Source organism: Dama dama, chromosome 1 (assembly GCF_033118175.1).
Source record: "Dama dama isolate Ldn47 chromosome 1, ASM3311817v1, whole genome shotgun sequence".
In the NCBI taxonomy this organism is placed as follows: domain Eukaryota; kingdom Metazoa; phylum Chordata; class Mammalia; order Artiodactyla; family Cervidae; genus Dama; species Dama dama.
The window spans coordinates 85064108-85083716 of record NC_083681.1 but is presented as its reverse complement, the minus strand read 5'-3'; the positions used below and the strand labels follow the sequence as shown (position 1 = coordinate 85083716).

General features: G+C 62.2%; 1 protein-coding gene across 1 annotated transcript; it reads right to left on the bottom strand.

Moving 5' to 3' along the window:
* Positions 1-2150: 2150 nt before the first annotated feature.
* GTPBP6 (GTP binding protein 6 (putative)) lies at positions 2151-18183 on the bottom strand. The gene is made up of 10 exons (XM_061154622.1): positions 17829-18183; positions 16125-16262; positions 15267-15337; positions 15052-15182; positions 14001-14071; positions 13056-13214; positions 12029-12237; positions 7578-7726; positions 3473-3625; positions 2151-2688 (listed from the first exon to the last, which is right to left on the bottom strand). The coding sequence occupies exons 1-10, from the start codon at positions 18181-18183 to the stop codon at positions 2565-2567; spliced, it is 1560 nt and encodes a 519-aa protein (XP_061010605.1). The 3' UTR covers positions 2151-2564.
* Between the last annotated feature and the right edge of the window lie 1426 nt (positions 18184-19609).

The window sequence follows — 19609 nt, the reverse complement described above, 5'->3', positions numbered from 1 at the left end:
AGATCATGGCATCAGGTCCCATCACTTCATGGCAAAAAGATGGAGAAACAATGGAAACAGTGACAATTTTCTTGGGCTCCAAAATCATTGTGGATGGTGACTGCAGCCACGAAGTTAAAAGATGCTTGCTCCTTGGAAGAAAAGCTATGACAAACCTAGATAGAATACTAAAAAGCAGAGACATCACTTTGCCAACAACAGTTTATAATCAAAGCTATGGTTTTTCTGGTAGTCATGTACAGATGCGAGAATTGAACCATAAAGGCTGAGTGCCGAAGAATTGATGGTTTCAAACTGTGATGCTGGAAAACACTCTTGAGAATCCCTTGAACAGCAAGGACATCAAACCAGTCAATCCAAAAGGACATCAACCCTGAATATTCATTGGAAAGACTGATGCCGAAGCTCCAATATTTTGGTCTCCTAATGGAAAGAGACAACTCATTGGAAAAGACCCTGGTGCTGGGAAAGACTGAGGTCAGGAGGAGAAGGGGCAGCAGAGGATGAGATGGCTGGATGGCATCACCATCCCGTGCACTGGAAGCACAGAATGTTAACCACTGGACTGCCAGGGAAGTCCCAGTTTGTGGCTTTTTGTGACCAGACAACTGAGAGGTTGCTAGCAGCTTTTATGATAATCCTTGAAGTATCCTTGAAAGTCCAAGGTTGATGGAGCACAGTGCATGGCTGCTGGGTCAGAAAATAAACCAGGGCTTCCCTGGTGGCTCAGTGAATCCGTCTACCAATGCAGGAGACGAGTTCTATCCTTGATCCAGGAAGATTCCCACGTGCCGTGCAGCAACTAAGCCCGTGCGCCACAACTACTGAGCCCTGTACTGCAGAACCTGGGTGCCCCAACTGCTGAAGCCTGTGTGCCTAGAGTCTGCGCTGTGCAGCAAGAGAAGCCGCGGCAGTGAGAACCCCGCACACCACAGCTAGAGAGTAGCCCCCGCGGTCTGCAACCAGAAAAAAGCCCACACGGCAGCAATCACCCAACACAGCCTGTACAGAATACAAAAACCCAACACAAAAATAAAATTTTAAAACAGAAACCACTAGCCCACACAGTCAAGGATCTAGGCTCTGAAACTCATCTTGGTATCCACCCCCATCAGATAGGTGTTGGGGGTGCCCCTGGGGGCTGCCCGCCCCACTCCCCCTTCCTGTGACCATGGCCTCCCACTCACCTAGCCAGGCCTGTTCTCGAAGCCCCCGCTATCCGTGGGACCCAGTGTGGTTGAGGGGGGAGGGGGACAGGGAGAGCCTGTCTGCAGGAGGGTCTCAGGACAGCCTGGGTACTTGGGTGGTCTTATACCTGTTCTCACCATATGCCAGCCCAAAACCTCTCCCTTGAAACCCCTGAGATCCTGGGACCCTGAGACCCCAACCCCTGCCCTCTGCCTGGTGAGACCCAACCTCCTCCTCCTCCCTGGGATCCCCTCTCAGCTCCCTCAGGGGGTGTCAGGCCCTGCAGGCGCCTGCCTGTGTCTGCGGCAGCTATGAGGTGAGCTCTGCTCCCCTGAGTCTTGGGGTACAGCTTCTAGGACTGGGGGGGGGGGGGGACCCTGGGGAGCAGGTGGGGGGATGCTAGGAGGAGAGGGGACCAGAGGCCAAAAGTGACCCACACTGTCCTTCCTGTGTCCTGCAGACTGGGAGGACTTGGGAATGGAGCTGGGAGGAACTGGGTGGCCAAGTCCTGGGGATCCTGGAAGAGACCATGACTGAGGGGGTCCTGGGATCACGTGGGAACCCCCAGGACAGCCCTGGCCTGCTGAGGGGGGCCGGACCCCGGGAGCCTGGGGGGTTCGTCACAAGTCACATGCTCGCCACCCAGCGGGGTTAGGGTTAGTGCCCGTCCACCCCACCTAGCAGACCCAGGAGGATGGAGGCCAGCAGGGGCTGAGCTGAATGAAGGGGAGCGGCCGGAGGCGCAGGTGCCCCGAGGCCCTGAATGGCTGCCTCCCCAGTCTGCTCATCCCTCCGAGAGGGGGCCCTGCTCCCCGCCCCTTCACAGCCCTGCTTGTCCACCCCATGCAGGACCTGGCTTTTGACAAGAAGCCCGACCTCTTAGTTTCCTTTAGGTGAAAACACCTAAGGCCTGTGCGGTAGGTTCTGTGTGCTGGGCCCTATTAATGAGCAGATCCTTCCCGCTTGCTGGGTTCTTGTTTTAATCACTCCCTGGACACTGCCGTGTGCAAGGGCAGGCTAGTCGGGTGGGACCCATGTGGGATACACAGCGGACACACAAACTGGACCTTCTTACCTAGAAGGCAGCGTTCACGGGGTGTCTGCTGGGTGGCCGGTGACAAAAACCACAGAGGCTAGTTTACACACACCCCGCACAAAGCTTTCACTGTCTGATGTGTTGTCAACCACCCTGGACAGACGTCTGCTCCCCAGACGCCCTGACGGTCGCCCAGAACCACTTAGAGTCCACCGGGTCCCGTCCTCACCCGGCTGGCTGGGGTGGGGACGGTGGGGTGGGGGGCGAACACCCACCGCACGTGCTTGTCTCTGGGACTAAAGGGTGCAGCGCCCTCATCTTTGGGGAGGGGGGAATCCTTTCACCCTGGAAACAGCTTCCGGAACCGTCCGTAAGCAGAGTCACTGATGATGACTTTCACGTCAGCAGCCCCGGCCTCGGGGATCACGTCCACTGCCTGTACCGTGGCCTCCTGGTGAAGCCAGCTGCAAGGGAGATGCCATTGGTGGGCGGGACAGGCGGTTGGTGGGAGGGACACGCGATTGGTGGGAGACGTGATTGATGGGCGGGACATGCAATGCGCGGGGGGGGGGGGGCACACACGTGATTGGTGGGAGGGAGATGTGATTGGAGAAGGAAGATGTGATTGGTAGTAGGGAGATGTGATTGGTGTTGGGGGGACACGCGATTGGTGCGGGGACACGTGATTGGTGGGAGACGCAACTGCTGGGAGGGACACGTGATTGGTGGGAGGGACAAATGAGGTGGGAAACTATTAGTGGGTGGAGACCCCATTGATAGGAGGGAGACGTGATTGGTGGGAGGGACACGCGCTTGGTGGGAGGGACACACGACTGGTGGGAACCAAGACCCTGACAGTGTCTGAACCCCTACCCAGCCTTCCCGGGATCGGGAGGCCGGTATCGCCCACAGTCGCGGCGAGTGGACACAGGGCCATAGACCCCTGCTTGTGCCGGGAGGGAGACGCGATTGGTGGGAATGGAGACCCTGACGGAGCCTGAACCCCCACCCAGCCTTCCCAGGGTCAGGTGGAGGGCTGGGGGGCGAGGGGGGGGGTCGGGCAGTACCGTCTGCATTCTGAGGCATGGACGCGTGGCCAGACCCCTGCTCGTACGTGGTGAGCGCGGGGACGCGGGCGTGACAAAGCCGCCCCAGCACCGTGGCCTTGCCCGCTCCATGAATGACACCCCCACCCAGCACAGCTATGATCGGCGCCACCACCCCTCCAACCAGGCCCGCCCCACGCACCTCAGCTGTGGTCCAGCCAGCCGCACGCGGAGGGTGAGGGTCCGTCTCCCCGTGGCTCGCAGAATGGCGTCCTCCACCCTGGCCATCAGCTCATCCAGCCCGAGCCCCAGCAGGGCAGACACGGCCAGGACGTCGGGCTCCACGGGTGTGTACCTATCCGTGCGGCCAGCACAGCGCGCTCAGCAATGATGAGCTCACCGGGCACCAGGTCACCCCGCTGTGGACTCGCACCATACACTCCAGGGGTGGGGGGCTCACCCGGGCACCAGGTCAGCCCGCTGTGGACTCCTACCATACACTCCAGGGGTGGGGGGCTCACCGGGCACGAGGTCACCCCGCTGTAGACTCCGACCATACACTCCAGGGGTGGGGGGCTCACCCGGGCACCAGGTCCACCTTGTTGTGGACTCGCACCATACACTCCAGGGGTGGGGGGCTCACCCGGGCACCAGGTCAGCCCGCTGTGGACTCCTACCATACACTCCAGGGGTGGGGGGCTCACCGGGCACCAGGTCACCCCGCTGTGGACTCCTACCATACACTCCAGGGGTGGGGGGCTCACCCGGGCACCAGGTCCACCTTGTGGACTCGCACCATACACTCCAGGGGTGGGGGCTCACCGGTCACCAGGTCCACCTTGTTGTGGACTCGCACCATACACTCCAGGGGTGGGGCGCTCACCGGGCACCAGGTCCACCTTGTTGTGGACTCGCACCATACACTCCAGGGGTGGGGGCTCACCCGGGCACCAGGTCAGCCCGCTGTGGACTCCTACCATACACTCCAGGGGTGGGGGGCTCACCCGGGCACCAGGTCAGCCCGCTGTGGACTCCTACCATACACTCCAGGGGTGGGGGCTCACCAGGCACTAGGTCAGCCCGCTGTGGACTCCTACCATACACTCCAGGGGTGGGGGGCTCATCGGGCACCAGGTCACCCCGCTGTAGACTCCTACCATACACTCCAGGGGTGGGGGGCTCACCTGGGCACCAGGTCCACCTTGTTGTGGACTCGCACCATACACTCCAAGGGTGGGGGCTCACCGGGCACCAGGTCACCCCGCTGTGGACTCCTACCATACACTCCAGGGGTGGGGGGCTCACCGGGCACCAGGTCCACCTTGTTGTGGACTCGCACCATACACTCCAGGGATGGGGGGCTCACCCAGGCACCAGGTCAGCCCGCTGTGGACTCCTACCATACACTCCAGGGGTGGGGGCTCACCGGGCACCAGGTCACCCCGCTGTGGACTCATACCATACACTCCAGGGGTGGGGGCTCACCAGGCACCAGGTCACCCCGCTGTGGACTCCTACCATACACTCTAGGGGTGGGGGCTCACCGGGCACCAGGTCACCCCGCTGTGGACTCATACCATACACTCCAGGGGTGGGGGGCTCATCGGGCACCAGGTCACCCCGCTGTGGACTCCTACCATACACTCCAGGGGTGGGGGCTCACCGGGCACCAGGTCCACCTTGTTGTGGACTCGCACCATACACTCCAGGGGTGGGGGGCTCACCCAGGCACCAGGTCAGCCCGCTGTGGACTCCTACCATACACTCCAGGGGTAGGGGGCTCACCGGGCACCAGGTCACCCCGCTGTGGACTCGCACCATACACTCCAGGGGTGGGGGGCTCACCCGGGCACCAGGTCAGCCCGCTGTGGACTCCTACCATACACTCCAGGGGTGGGGGGCTCGCCGGGCATGAGGTCACCCCGCTGTAGACTCCTACCATACACTCCAGGGGTGGGGGGCTCACCCGGGCACCAGGTCCACCTTGTTGTGGACTCGCACCATACACTCCAGGGGTGGGGGCTCACCGGGCACCAGGTCCACCTTGTTGTGGACTCGCACCATACACTCCAGGGGTGGGGGGCTCACCGGGCACCAGGTCCACCTTGTTGTGGACTCGCACCATACACTCCAGGGGTGTGGGCTCACCCGGGCACCAGGTCACCCCGCTGTGGACTCCTACCATACACTCCAGGGGTGGGGGCTCACCGGGCACCAGGTCACCCCGCTGTGGACTCCTACCATACACTCTAGGGGTGGGGGCTCACCAGGCACCAGGTCAGCCCGCTGTGGACTCCTACCATACACTCCAGGGGTGGGGGGCTCATCGGGCACCAGGTCACCCCGCTGTAGACTCCTACCATACACTCCAGGGGTGGGGGGCTCACCTGGGCACCAGGTCCACCTTGTTGTATACTCGCACCATACACTCCAAGGGTGGGGGCTCACCAGGCACCAGGTCACCCCGCTGTGGACTCCTACCATACACTCCAGGGGTGGGGGGCTCACCGGGCACCAGGTCCACCTTGTTGTGGACTCGCACCATACACTCCAGGGGTGGGGGGCTCACCCAGGCACCAGGTCAGCCCGCTGTGGACTCCTACCATACACTCCAGGGGTGGGGGCTCACCGGGCAACAGGTCACCCCGCTGTGGACTCATACCATACACTTCAGGGGTGGGGGCTCACCGGGCACCAGGTCACCCCGCTGTGGACTCCTACCATACACTCTAGGGGTGGGGGCTCATCGGGCACCAGGTCACCCCGCTGTGGACTCATACCATACACTCCAGGGGTGGGGGGCTCATCGGGCACCAGGTCACCCCGCTGTGGACTCCTACCATACACTCCAGGGGTGGGGGCTCACCGGGCACCAGGTCCACCTTGTTGTGGACTCGCACCATACACTCCAGGGGTGGGGGGCTCACCCAGGCACCAGGTCAGCCCGCTGTGGACTCCTACCATACATTCCAGGGGTGGGGGGCTCACCGGGCACCAGGTCACCCCGCTGTGGACTCGCACCATACACTCCAGGGGTGGGGGGCTCACCCGGGCACCAGGTCAGCCCGCTGTGGACTCCTACCATACACTCCAGGGGTGGGGGGCTCACCGGGCACGAGGTCACCCCGCTGTAGACTCCTACCATACACTCCAGGGGTGGGGGGCTCACCCGGGCACCAGGTCCACCTTGTTGTGGACTCGCACCATACACTCCAGGGGTGGGGGCTCACCGGGCACCAGGTCCACCTTGTTGTGGACTCCTACCATACAATCCAGGGGTGGGGGGCTCACCGGGCACCAGGTCCACCTTGTTGTGGACTCGCACCATACACTCCAGGGGTGGGGGGCTCACCCGGGCACCAGGTCAGCCCGCTGTGGACTCCTACCATACACTCCAGGGGTGGGGGCTCACCCGGGCACCAGGTCAGCCCGCTGTGGACTCCTACCATACACTCCAGGGGTGGGGGCTCACCAGGCACCAGGTCACCCCGCTGTGGACTCCTACCATACACTCCAGGGGTGGGGGCTCACCGGGCACCAGGTCACCCCGCTGTGGACTCATACCATACACTCCAGGGGTGGGGGCTCACCGGGCACCAGGTCACCCCGCTGTGAACTCCTACCATACACTCTAGGGGTGGGGGCTCACCGGGCACCAGGTCACCCCGCTGTGGACTCATACCATACAATCCAGGGGTGGGGGCTCACCGGGCACCAGGTCACCCCGCTGTAGACTCCTACCATACAGTCCAGGGGTGGGGAGCTCACCCGGGCATCAGGTCCACCTTGTTGTGGACTCGCACCATACACTCCAGGGGTGGGGGCTCACCGGGCACCAGGTCACCCCACTGTGGACTCCTACCATACACTCCAGGGGTGGGGGGCTCACCGGGCACCAGGTCCACCTTGTTGTGGACTCGCACCATACACTCCAGGGGTGGAGGGCTCACCCGGGCACCAGGTCAGCCCGCTGTGGACTCCTACCATACACTCCAGGGGTGGGGGCTCACCGGGCACCAGGTCACCCCGCTGTGGACTCATACCATACACTCCAGGGTGGGGGGCTCACCCGGGCACCAGGTCAGCCCGCTGTGGATTCCTACCATACACTCCAGGGGTGGGGGCTCACCGGGCACCAGGTCACCCCGCTGTACACTCCTACCATACACTCCAGGGGTGGGGGCTCACCGGGCACCAGGTCACCCCGCTGTGGACTCATACCATACACTCCAGGGGTGGGGGCTCACCGGGCACCAGGTCACCCCGCTGTGGACTCATACCATACACTCCAGGGGTGGGGGGCTCACCCGGGCACCAGGTCCACCTTGTTGTGTACTTCCACCATGCTCTCCAGGAGGGCGTTTGGCAGGCCCAGGCCCCGCAAGGCCGACAGGACACTGGCCTTCTGCAGCTCCGTCTCGGGGTGGCTCACATCTCTGACATGGACGATCAGATCCTGAGGACCAGATGGGCCAGGTGGTCAGCTCTTCGGGCCAGGGGCTCCTACCCCCAGCCCCAGAGGACCCCAAGCCCCAGGACACTGCTCATCCAGGTGAGGGCAGAGCTCCCCACCGTGGGGGCCTAACCTCGAGGGGTGGGTGCGACCTGACACCAGAGAGTGGCTCTGTGGTGAACGCCCCCCAGCCCCTCATTGGGGTTTCCGTCGCGGCGGCCACTCCCTCCCTGTGCACTTGGAACCCCCAAACCTACACTGCTCGGCACCCCCAAGCTGTCTCCCCAGTCTCCCGCCCCAAACGTACTGACCCCCACCACCAACCAGCCCAGCCAGCAGGGCCATGTTCAAAGCTCTGGGCTGGTCCACTTCGCTGTGAAACCTTCAAGCTCACATTGTAAAGAAGCTCTTTCCCCCTGCCTCATATTTTACATGCAGGTTCCTCCTGCAGAATGGGGAAAATAGAGATAAAAGGAAAGTAACAACGGAGGGTAATTCTGTCACGGAAAGGAAGTGCTCTGAACGGTTTATGGGATTCACTTCCAGGTTCTCTTTTGGATGAAACTAATTTTCTTTTAATTCAGGTTTAATTTCAGAAATTTTACACTTTCAGGAACCCTGGAGGATGACGCATGCAGCTGCACGGTGCCCTCAGCCTCAGCTGCTGTGACCTAGAAGGTCCCGGAGTGCCGGTCCCTGGCCCCTGCCGACCCCCTGCTGAGTAAACGCCAGGCTCTGTTGGGGTTCACTGGCTCCGGGCCCCGGATACAGCCAACACAGAAAGGGAAACCCCTCTCATAGCATTTCCTTCAGGTAAATTACAATTGTAGGGCTTCCTTGGTCACTTTCCTGGCAGGTGGTAAGAAATCCACCTGCCAATGCAAGAGATGTGGGTTCAATGCCTGGGCCGGGAAGATCCCACATACCACGGAGCAGCTACGCCGGTGCTCCACAACTAATGAGCCGGCATGCTGCAACAACCGACCGCCACGGGCTGTAAACTCCTGCTCCGCAACAAGAGAGGCCGTCACAATGAGAAAACCGGACCCCACAACCAGAAAGAGGCCCCCACTCACCACACTTAGAAGACCCCACTCACCACAGAGAGACACCCCACACTCACCACAGTTAGAGAGAAGCCCCCCACTCACCACAGAGAGAGGCCCCCCACTCACCACACTTAGAGAGAAGACCCCACGCACCACAGACAGAGGCCCCCCATTCACCTGTTAGAGGCCCCCCACTCACCACACATAGGGAGAAGCCCCACACTCACCACAGAGAGAGGCCCCCCACTCACCACACTTAAAAAGAAGGCCCCCCCACTCGCCACAGTTAAATAGAAGGCCTCCACTCACCACAGTTAGAGAGAGACCCCCCACTCACTACAGAGAGAGATGCCCCACTCACCATAATTAGAGAAAGAACCCCCACTCACCACAGTTAGAGAGAGACCCCCACTCACCACAGTTAGAGAGAGGCTCCCCACTCACCACAGTTAGAGAGAGGCCCCCCACTCACCACAGAGAGAGAGAGGCCCCCCACTCACCACAGTTAGAGAGAGATCCCCCACTCACCACAGTTAGAGAGAGATCCCCCACTCACCACAGTTAGAGAGAGGCCCCCACTCACCACAGTTAGAGAGAGGCCCCCCACTCACCACAGTTAGAGAGAGGACCCCACTCACCACAGTTAGAGAGAGGCCCCCACTCACCACAGTTAGTGAGAGGCCCCCACTCACAACAATTAGAGAGAGGCCCCCACTCACCACAGTTAGACAGAGGCCCCCACTCACCACAGTTAGAGAGAGACCCCGCACTCACCACAACTAGAGAGAGGCCCCCCACTCACCACAGTTAGAGAGAGGCCCCCACTCACAACAACTAGAGAGAGGCCCCCCACTCACCACAGTTAGAGAGAGGCCCCCACTCACCACAGTTAGAGAGAGGCCCCCACTCACCACAGTTAGTGAGAGGCCCCCACTCACAACAACTAGAGAGAGGCCCCCACTCACAACAACTAGAGAGAGGCCCCCCACTCACCACAGTTAGTGAGAGACCCCCCACTCACCACAGTTAGACAGAGGCCCCCCACTCACCACAGTTAGAGAGAGACCACCCACTCACCACAGTTAGAGAGAGACCCCCCACCCACCACAGTTAGAGAGAGACCCCCCACTCACTGCAGTTAGAGAGAGGCCCCCCCACTCACCACAGTTAGAGAGAGGCCCCCACTCACCACAGTTAGTGAGAGACCCCCCACTCACCACAGTTAGACAGAGGCCCCCCACTCACCACAGTTAGAGAGAGACCACCCACTCACCACAGTTAGAGAGAGACCCCCCACGCACTGCAGTTAGAGAGAGGCCCCCCACTCACCACAGTTAGAGAGAGGCCCCCACTCACCACAGTTAGTGAGAGACCCCCCACTCACCACAGTTAGACAGAGGCCCCCCACTCACCACAGTTAGAGAGAGACCCCCACTCACCACAGTTAGAGAGAGGCCCCCCACTCACCACAACTAGAGAGAGGCCCCCACTCACCACAGTTAGAGAGAGGCCCCCACTCACAAAAACTAGAGAGAGGCCCCCCACTCACCACAGTTAGAGAGAGGCCCCCCACTCACCACAGAGAGAGAGGCCCCCCACTCACCACAGTTAGAGAGAGACCCCCCACTCACCACAGTTAGAGAGAGGCCCCCCACTCACCACAGTTAGAGAGAGACCCCCCACTCACCACAGTTAGAGAGAGGCCCCCCACTCACCACAGTTAGAGAGAGGCCCCCACTCACCACAGTTAGAGAGAGGCCCCCACTCACCACAGTTAGAGAGAGGCCCCCACTCACAACAACTAGAGAGAGGCCCCCCACTCACCACAGTTAGAGAGAGGCCCCCCACTCACCACTGTTAGAGAGAGGCCCCCCCACTCACCAGTTAGAGAGAGGCCCCCCACTCACCACAGTTAGAGAGAGGCCCCCACTCACCACAGTTAGAGAGAGGCCCCCACTCACAACAACTAGAGAGAGGCCCCCCACTCACCACAGTTAGAGAGAGGCCCCCCACTCACCACAGTTAGAGAGAGGCCCCCCACTCACCACAGTTAGAGAGAGGCTCCCCCACTCACCACAGTTAGAGAGAGGCCCCCACTCACCACAGTTAGAGAGAGGCCCCCACTCACCACAGTTAGAGAGAGGCCCCCCACTCACCACAGTTAGAGAGAGGCCCCCACTCACCACAGTTAGAGAGAGGCCCCCACTCACCACAGTTAGAGAGAGGCCCCCCACTCACCACAGAGAGAGAGGCCCCCCAGTCACCACAGTTAGAGAGAGACCCCGCACTCACCACCGTTAGAGAGAGACCCCCACTCACCACAGTTAGAGAGAGGCTCCCCACTCACCACAGTTAGAGAGAGGCCCCCCACTCACCACAGTTAGAGAGAGGGCCCCCACTCACCACAGTTAGAGAGAGGCCCCCCACTCACCACAGTTAGAGAGAGGCTCCCCCACTCACCACAGTTAGAGAGAGGCCCCCCACTCACCACAGTTAGACAGAGGCCCCCCACTCACCACAGTTAGACAGAGGCCCCCACTCACCACAGTTAGAGAGAGACCCCCCACTCACCACAGTTAGAGAGAGACCCCCACTCACCACAGTTAGAGAGAGGCTCCCCACTCACCACAGTTAGAGAGAGACCCCCCACTCACCACAGTTAGACAGAGGCCCCCCACTCACCACAGTTAGACAGAGGCCCCCACTCACCACAGTTAGAGAGAGGCCCCCCACTCACCACAGAGAGAGAGGCCCCCACTCACCACAGTTAGAGAGAGACCCCCACTCACCACAGTTAGAGAGAGGCTCCCCACTCACCACAGTTAGAGAGAGGCCCCCCACTCACCACAGTTAGAGAGAGGGCCCCCACTCACCACAGTTAGAGAGAGGCCCTCACTCACAACAACTAGAGAGAGGCCCCCACTCACCACAGTTAGAGAGAGGCCCCCCACTCACCACAGAGAGAGGCCCCCCACTCACCACAGTTAGAGAGAGGCCCCCACTCACAACAACTAGACAGAGCCCCAAGGGCAGTGAAGACCCAGCAAAGCCAAAATAAAGGTTAAGTAAATAAATAGAAGACAAAGCTTAAAATTGCACAGTCAGGCCTAGCTCCGCGTGGAGGGCTTTGAGGGGATCTGGTCCCTGAGAGGTCCGGTGTAAGGGGACACAGCCCTGCGCTGTCCTGAGGAGGGAACCCCCTCCCCTCCCTGTTGGCTGGCATCTGAGGGGGAACCGGCCGGCCCTCCCCACTCACCGAGTGGGCCACGTCCTGCAGGGTGGCCGAGAAGGACTCGACCAGGCTGTGGGGCAGCTGCGAGAGGAAGCCGATGGTGTCCATGTAGAGGACCGTCAGCGCGGACGGCAGCCGCCCCGCGTGGGCTGTGACGTCGAGCGTCGCGAACAGCTGGTCCCGGGGCTGCATGGCAGCGTCCCCGGTCAGGGCCTTGATCAGCGTGGTTTTCCCTGCAAGCCGAGCACAAGGGGACATGCATCTCAGGCCGTCTCAGCCCCCCTAGCATCCACGTCTGAGTACGGGCTGCTGGATGGTAGGATGGGGGCGGGGAGGGTGTCTGCGTCCGGAGTTTTGTGCATGGCCCTGGTGCCAGGCACGGGTCACTGAAGAAAACAGCTGTTGCCCAGGATTTGGGGTGAGATATATCGGGCCTGGTTGGGAGGGTTAGCGCAGACGAGCAAGGGGCATGGTGTACAGTGGTCACGTGTGTGTGTGTGTGTGTGTGTGTGTGTGTGTGTGTGTGTGTGAGAGAGAGAGAGAGGGATGGGGAGGCGTCCTTGGAGACAGGGGAGGTGTCCTGGGCCATGTGAGCTGTGATGCAGTGTGCTTGTACACAAGAGTGATGATACAGACAGTGGTCACGTGTGTGTGTGTGTGTGTGTGAGAGATGGGGAGGCGCCCTTGGAGACAGGGGGGTGTCCTGGGCCATGTGAGCTGTGATGCGGGTGTGCTCAGCCAGAAGCCTGATGGTGCAGTTGGGCTGGTGCTATGTGCCTGCCCTGGGGTGAGAGTCCAGGTGACCACCCAGCGTCATCCCAGAGAGGCCCCGCCCACCAGCACAGCCCCGCCCCAGGAAGATCCCACCCACCACCCTGGCCCTAGGGGGGTTCACCCACCAGCTCCTCCCTGGGAGGCCCCGCCCACCACCCTGGCCCCAGGGCGGGTTCACCCACCAGCTCCTCCCCGGGATGTCCCACCCCTGTGAGCCACTAGCTCCTCCCCGGGGAGGGCCCGGGCCCCTGCCCCTGGCCCTGCCAGCGCCCCTCACCGCAGTTCGTGTATCCAACCACGGAAACCACAGGAAACTCCCTCCGCCTCCGCTGCTGCCCCAGAAGGCGCCTCTTGCGGCGTAGTCTCTCCAGGGCCTTCTGGATCTTAGCTTCCCTGTCTCTCAGGAGACGCTGCTGCAGCTGCAGGAAGGACTCCCCTAAAAACACCCGAGACGGCGAGTCAGCGAGCAGACCCGGGGTAAAAAGGGGGCAAGAGCCACGGGGAGGGGGGGAGGGGGGGGAGGGGGGGCAGGCGGAGGGGAGGAGGGGCGGCCTGTGGGGGTCTGACAGGTGTCAGGACCCCGGGGACAAAGCCCCTAGCCTGGGCCCCCAGCACCAACAGCCTTGACACCTCCTGTTGGGAAACGGCTCTGCCCGGAGGAAGGCCGCCTTGCCCCAGCCCTACTGCCCTTTGGGGTCACCTGGGCTCTCCCTTACCCCTGAGGAGGAAAGCCCGAGGGGAGGGTCCGCATGGTGGCATGGTGGCCACAGTGGGCTGAGCAGTGCCCAGAGATACATCCACGTCCTCACCCCCAGGACCTACAAATGGGGCCTTATTTGGAAATGGGGTCTCTGCAGAGGGGATGAAGGACCTGAAGTAGGGGCAGCCATAAACCCAAGGACCGAGTCCGTATAAGACACAGACACACAGACCCAGAGGAGAAGCCGCCTGGAGACGGAGGCAGAGACGGGAGGGAGGCGGCCACCAGCCCAGGGATAGACTCCTGGAGCCCCCAGAATCTGGAAGAGGCGGGAAGGACCTTCCCCTGGAGACTCTGGACAGAGCTCAACCCTGGGGCCCCTTGACACACACCCTTGTTTGAACGTGACCACAGAGAGGCCCTCTCAGGACTTGTGAGGGCCCTGTTCCCTTTGTAGGGGTGGTGGCACACACCACAATAATCCCCTTCTGCACACCTAGTGAGGAGACCTCAGACACCTACCTGACCCCATGGTGTAGCGAGAGCTCCGTCCCCGTCCGCCCAGGTGGGCAACGTTGCTTTTCAGGTGGGACCTAGCTGGAAACGGGCTGGCTCAGTAGATGGGCGGACACGTGCATCCACCACAGGACGTGGGGCGAGGACACAGCAGGGGGCCGGTGTGGGGGTGGGGTTTCTGGAGGAGGGATCGCTGGGGGCCCCCCTCCCACGTGGGCCATCACGGGCGAGGACAGAGGGCCCCTCCCTGGGTGACATGTCCCTGCTCGCGTACAGATCGGGCTCGGGTACAGATCGGACCCGCCGCCACAAGCTTGCAGCCCTACCCACCACATCCCACCCTCAGCACGCCTGGCAACATATCTAGATACATGAAAACTAGAGAAAGTCCCAGGAGGGCTCCCTAGAGAGGGTCCCTGTGGGGGCAGGGAGGGATGTACCTAGAGAGGGTCCCGGTGGGGGCGGGGTGTCCCTAGAGAGGGTCCCAGAGAGTCTGTGTCCTTAAAGAGAGTCCGGAGGAGGTCCCTAAAGAGGGCCCAGTGGGGGGGGTGGTCCCTAGAGAGGGTCCAGTGGGGGGGGTCCCTAGAGAGGGTCTGGAGGGGGGGGGTCCTTAGAGAGGGTCCGGTGGGGGGGGGTCCTTAGAGAGGGTCCGGTGGGGGGGGTCCCTAGAGAGGGTCTGGAGGGGGTGGTCCCTAGAGAGTGTCGGGTGGGTGTGGGGGGTCCCTAGAGAGGGTCTCGGTCGGGGGGAGGGGGTCCCTAGAGAGGGTCGGGGGGGGGGGGTCCCTAGAGAGGGTCTGGAGGGGGGGGTCCTTAGAGAGGGTCCGGTGGGGGGGGTCCCTAGAGAAGGTCTGGAGAGGGTGGTCCCTAGAGAGTGTCGGGTGGGTGGGGGGGTCCCTAGAGAGGGTCTCGGTCGGGGGGGGGGTCCCTAGAGAGGGTCTCGGTCGGGGGGGGGGGGGTCCCTAGAGAGGGTCTCGGTGCGGGGGGGGGGCTCCCTAGAGAGGGTCTGCTGGGTAGGGGGAGGGGGGTCCGTCTGCCCCGGCCTGGGTCCTGCTCGCACCTGAGCAGGGGGAGCTCCGCCAGCGCCACCTGCAGCCGTGCCTCCTTGGTGCGGGCATTGCAGCGGAATATGTGCAGAACCACGGTGAACCGGTCAAACACAGGCACACGCCAGGCGGCTTCCAGGTCTTTCTAGGAAAAACAGAGAGGCAGGGAGGGGATGAGCTGTGAGCCCAGGCTCCTTGACACCTGCTGACCCGCTGCTTCCCGCCGTACCTTGGTGGGCGTGGCCAGCCTCTCCACGTTCAGGAAGACCGCGGTGATTTCCGGCGACCCTCTGATCCTCTCTAGCAAAAGAGAACCGCCGATCAGAGGCTGCTGCGCCCGCAACGTGCGTCTGGGGAGTGACCCTGCGCTTTGATCGGCTGTGTCCCCGGGGCATCCCTTGGGTCTCCGAGCACAGTATTCAGGGATCATGGAGCATGGGTCAGGGAGGACCAGGAAAGTAGGTCTCACACCTGCTTAAGCTGAAGCTCCAATACTTTGGCCACCTGATGTGAAGAACTGACTCATTGCAAAAGACCCTGACGCTGGGAAAGATTGAAGGCGGGAGGAGAAGGGGACGACAGGGGATGAGATGGTTGGATGGCATCACTGACTCGATGCACATAAGTTTGAGCAAGCTCCGGGAGTTGGTGATGGACAGGGAAGCCTGGCGTGCTGTAGTCCACGGGGTTGCAAAGAGTCGGACACGACTGAGAGACTGAACAAGGACAAGGTCTTGTACACACATGGGTCTGGTGAGCCCGCGGGGACTGAGTTAATGTTAGACTCAGAGGAACACAGACAGGCGGTGAGGACCCCCTCTGCGTGTTGCCTGCTGTGAACCAGACGCGGGTTTGCGGGGCGGGGGGGGATGTCAGGGTCCACAGAGGGGCAAGGGGCTCGTGCAGGAACACCCCCCAGGGCACTGAGAGGGGGCGGCAGTCTGGCCTGAGTGCAGCGGTCTCACTGGAATGCTGAGGCGGGCACGCTGTTTTCCGCCCCCTGATGCTAGTTCGGTGAGGCGCAGGGGGACGGTCGAGCTCGCGCCATGTTAGAAGCAGGCTGCGCCACGTGCGATGAAGGGCTCACCCGTCAGCTGCTCCAAGGCCCCTCTGCCGAAGATGAGCTTCTTGTCTGGCGTCTTGGTGGGCACCACCATCGTGTCTACCACCGACCAGCCGTCCAGCGCGCACACCAGCGCTCGGGCCTCCGCCACCTGCCACTCGGCTTAGGAGAGACGGGCTGGTGGGAGGGCCACTTCCGGCCGGGTCAGCCCTGCCCAGGGTCCTGGCCCACATGCCCCCAGGCTGCGACAGCTTCCTGCTTCCTGGCCACACGAAGTTCCCAGAAAGCACCCGAATGGGCATTTACTTAAAGGAAGATCTGTTTTTCTGGGTGGATGGTCAGGAGCGGGGACTGAGGATCGGGGAGGGGAGAGGGGGGAGGGGAGCCAGAGCTGAGCAGGGGACACAGGGACAGCCCCCCATGTTGGAATTGGGCAGGTTTGCCCCGTGGGGACTCGGGATCCCTTGTGACCCACTAGACAGCATCTCCCGTGAACTTCCCAGGGCTCGCAGAGCGTGCCGTCCTGTATGTGGGTGGGCTGAGTCCCGTCCTGGGCGGGTGTCCTCTCTTGGGTGACCAGAGCCTAGTTCCAGCCTCCCTCAGTGGCTGCGCTTACCCAGCCCAGCATGAGCAAGGAGGCGCCCACCCAGGGTCCGTGGCCCTGAGCAGTCTGTATAATGAGGCCGGCGGGAGGCAGGGGCCACCCAGGACAAGAGTCCAGAGCAGCGGGGACACAGGCTGTGGATCAAAGGCAGTCAGGACCTGCCCCGCCCTCATCTCTCCTCCAGCCGGTTCCTCGCAAGGTAGCTGATGGACAACAGACACGTAGGCAGTGGGTGCCGCCGCGTGGCTCTGAGCCCTAACGGGGTGGACAGGGCTGGCGCAGGTCTGGAGGAGTTGGGAGCCTGGGGGCGATGGCCCGGAGCACAGCTGTGCGGGACCCGGCTTGTTCTCCAGGTGAGGTGTGAAGCTCAGTGGCCAGAGCCTCACGGGAGGGCAGCCTCCCTCCGGAGCCCGTCCCTTCCACCCTGCGACCACAAGCGCCCCCGCCCCGCTCAGCGCTCAGCCGGTTCCCGTTTCTGCTACAGAAGGTTGTGCACAATCTTGGGGTTTAGTACTCAGCGGCGCAGAAAGAAAGCGGGTCCATAAAAGGCTTAAAGCCCAGGGGCATCCCGCGTGCACCCCGCGTGAGTTGCTGGGATCGTTTGCATTATGGATGGGGAGGCCCCGGGGGAGCAGGGCAGAGCGACACCCAGGAGCGGCTCAAAAGGAAAGGGGGCTCGCTGCGTGCAAAGCAGGAGAGCGCCTGTGCCCAGAATGAGGGTTTCCAGGCCCATGGAGGCGGGGGGCTCCCGGAGCAAGTGAGGGAGTGCGCGGTTCAGCCTCCGAGTCCGCCTCAGAAGCCCCACCTAACCGGCTGCAGCCCCGGAGGCAAGCCCCAGAAACCACGCCTCCTGCGCCCCGCCCCCAGAAGTCCCGACCAATGAGTTCTAGCCTTCGGAAACCCCGCCTCCGGAGCCACGCCCCCAGAGGCCACAACCTATGAGCTCCGGCCATCGAGGTCCGCCCCTGAAGCCCGCCGACCTACGAGTTCCAGCCCGCGAGTCCCGCCCCCATAAGCCCCTCCTCCGGGGCGCCGGCTTCCCCGCCCCTTAAGATCAAGCCTCCTCGCTCCGCCCGCGCCCGCGCCGGCGCCCGCCCCCGCCTGCCCCCAGCGCTCTCGGTCACCTCGGGTACCCTGCGGCTTCGCGCGTCCCCACTTGACCTCAGGGTGAACCAGGCACACGCGCTGTGTCCCCGCCGGCAGCAGTGGGTCCGCCCTCAGCAGCTCCTCCTCGTCTTCGTCCTCCTCCGCATCTTCGGGTTCCTCCTCCGCGTCAGCCAGGCTTCTCCGGCCATCCGCACGTGGGCTCCGCCCTCCACCCTCCCGCCCATCCGAGCACCCCAGGCCCCCGCGGAGAGCGGCGAGGGCGCGCTCGGGGTGGGGCGGCGGCGGCAGCAGCGCGGCCCTTGGGGGCCGGCAGCCGCGAACCGCGCGAGAGAGCCAGGTGCCCCCGCGGACGGCGGCCCGCAAGGCCCACATCCCGCGCGCCCCTGCGCAGCAGGGCGGGGCTTCAGAGAGGAGCCAGCTCTCTTGCCTGCTGCCGGTCGGTCACTCGGGACAATAGGGCGGGGCCTCGGGGAGGACGACCCAGCTCCCTTGCCGCTGCCCATTGGTCGCCCGAGTCAATAGGGCGTAGCCTCCTCCCTTGCCGGCTGCCCACTGGTCTCCCGAGGCAACAGGGCGGGGCCCCGGGGCGGACCCAGCTCCCTTACAGGCTGCCCATTGGTTCCCGGGATCACGTGATCGCCGCTGCCGCCGCCTGATTGGTGGACGCGAATGCCGGCCAAGGCGGGTCCAGGCGGTGCCGCCGGGCGAGCGGCTCTGTGTTGAGGATGGTCTCTGTGACCTCCCCCGGCGTGTAGCGCCTGGGCCGAGCCGCGCCGCGCCCCCAAGCCGGGTCCCACTCCAGCCTCCGTGCGCGGCCGGCGGTCTGGGCTTGTGGTTCAGCCCTCGGGAGCCCGGAGCTCTGCCTTGCGCGTCCGAGTGCGCCCCCTAACCCGGAGGTCCCAGCTCCTGCCTTGGGGCCTGGAGTCTGACCCGAGGGGTACCCTGAACCCTGCTTCGGGCTCCGCACCCGCTCCACGGCTCTGAAATGTACGCTGGTGGCTCGACTGTGGCCCTGGAGGTCCACATAGGTCCCCCCGAATCCTGAACGCTGCCTTGGGGATGTGTGTGGCTCAGTTCAGTTCAGTCGCTCAGTCGTGTCCGACTCTTTGCGACCCCATGAACCGCAGCACGCCAGGCCTCCCTGTCTATCACCAACTTCTGGAGTCCACCGAAACCCATGACCATTGAGTTGGCGATGGCATCCAACCATCTCATCCTTTGTTGTCCCCTTCTCCTGCTGCCCTCAATCTTTCCCAGCATCAGGGTCTTTTCAAAGGAGTCAGCTCTTCGCATGAGGTGGCCAAAGTATTGGAGTTTCAGCTTCAACATCAGTCTTTCCAATGAACACCTAGGACTGATCTCCTTTAGGATGGACTGCTTGGATGTCCTTGCAGTCCAAGGGACTCTCAAGAGTCTTCAACACCACACTTCAAAAGCATTAATTCTTCAGTGCTTAGCTTTCTTTATAGTTCAACTCTAACATCCATACATGACTACTGGAAAAATCATAGCCATGACTAGATGGACCTTTGTTGACAAAGTAATGTCTCTGCTTTTCAATATGCTGTCTAGGTTGGTCATAGCTTTTCTTCCAAGGAGCAAGGGTCTTTTAATTTCATGGCTGCAATCACTGTCTGCAGTGATTTTGGAGCCCAGAAAGATACAGTCAACCACTGTTTCCCCATCTATTTGCCATGAAGTGATGGGACCAGATGCCATGATCTTGGTTTTCTGAATGTTGAGCTTTAAGCCAACTTCTTCACTCTCCTCTTTCACTTTCATCAAGAGGCTCTTTAGT

Coding starts and splice junctions, on each gene's coding strand:
- GTPBP6 (XM_061154622.1), bottom strand. CDS start 18,183: ATGTGGGCCTTGCGGGCCGCCGTCCGCGGGGGCACCTGGCTCTCTCGC. Junction 15,338..16,124: donor GGCCTTGGAGCAGCTGACGG/GTGAGCCCTTCA, acceptor CTCTTTTGCTAG/AGAGGATCAGAGGGTCGCCG. Junction 2,689..3,472: donor CTGGCTGGACCACAGCTGAG/GTGCGTGGGGCG, acceptor TCTCCCTTGCAG/CTGGCTTCACCAGGAGGCCA.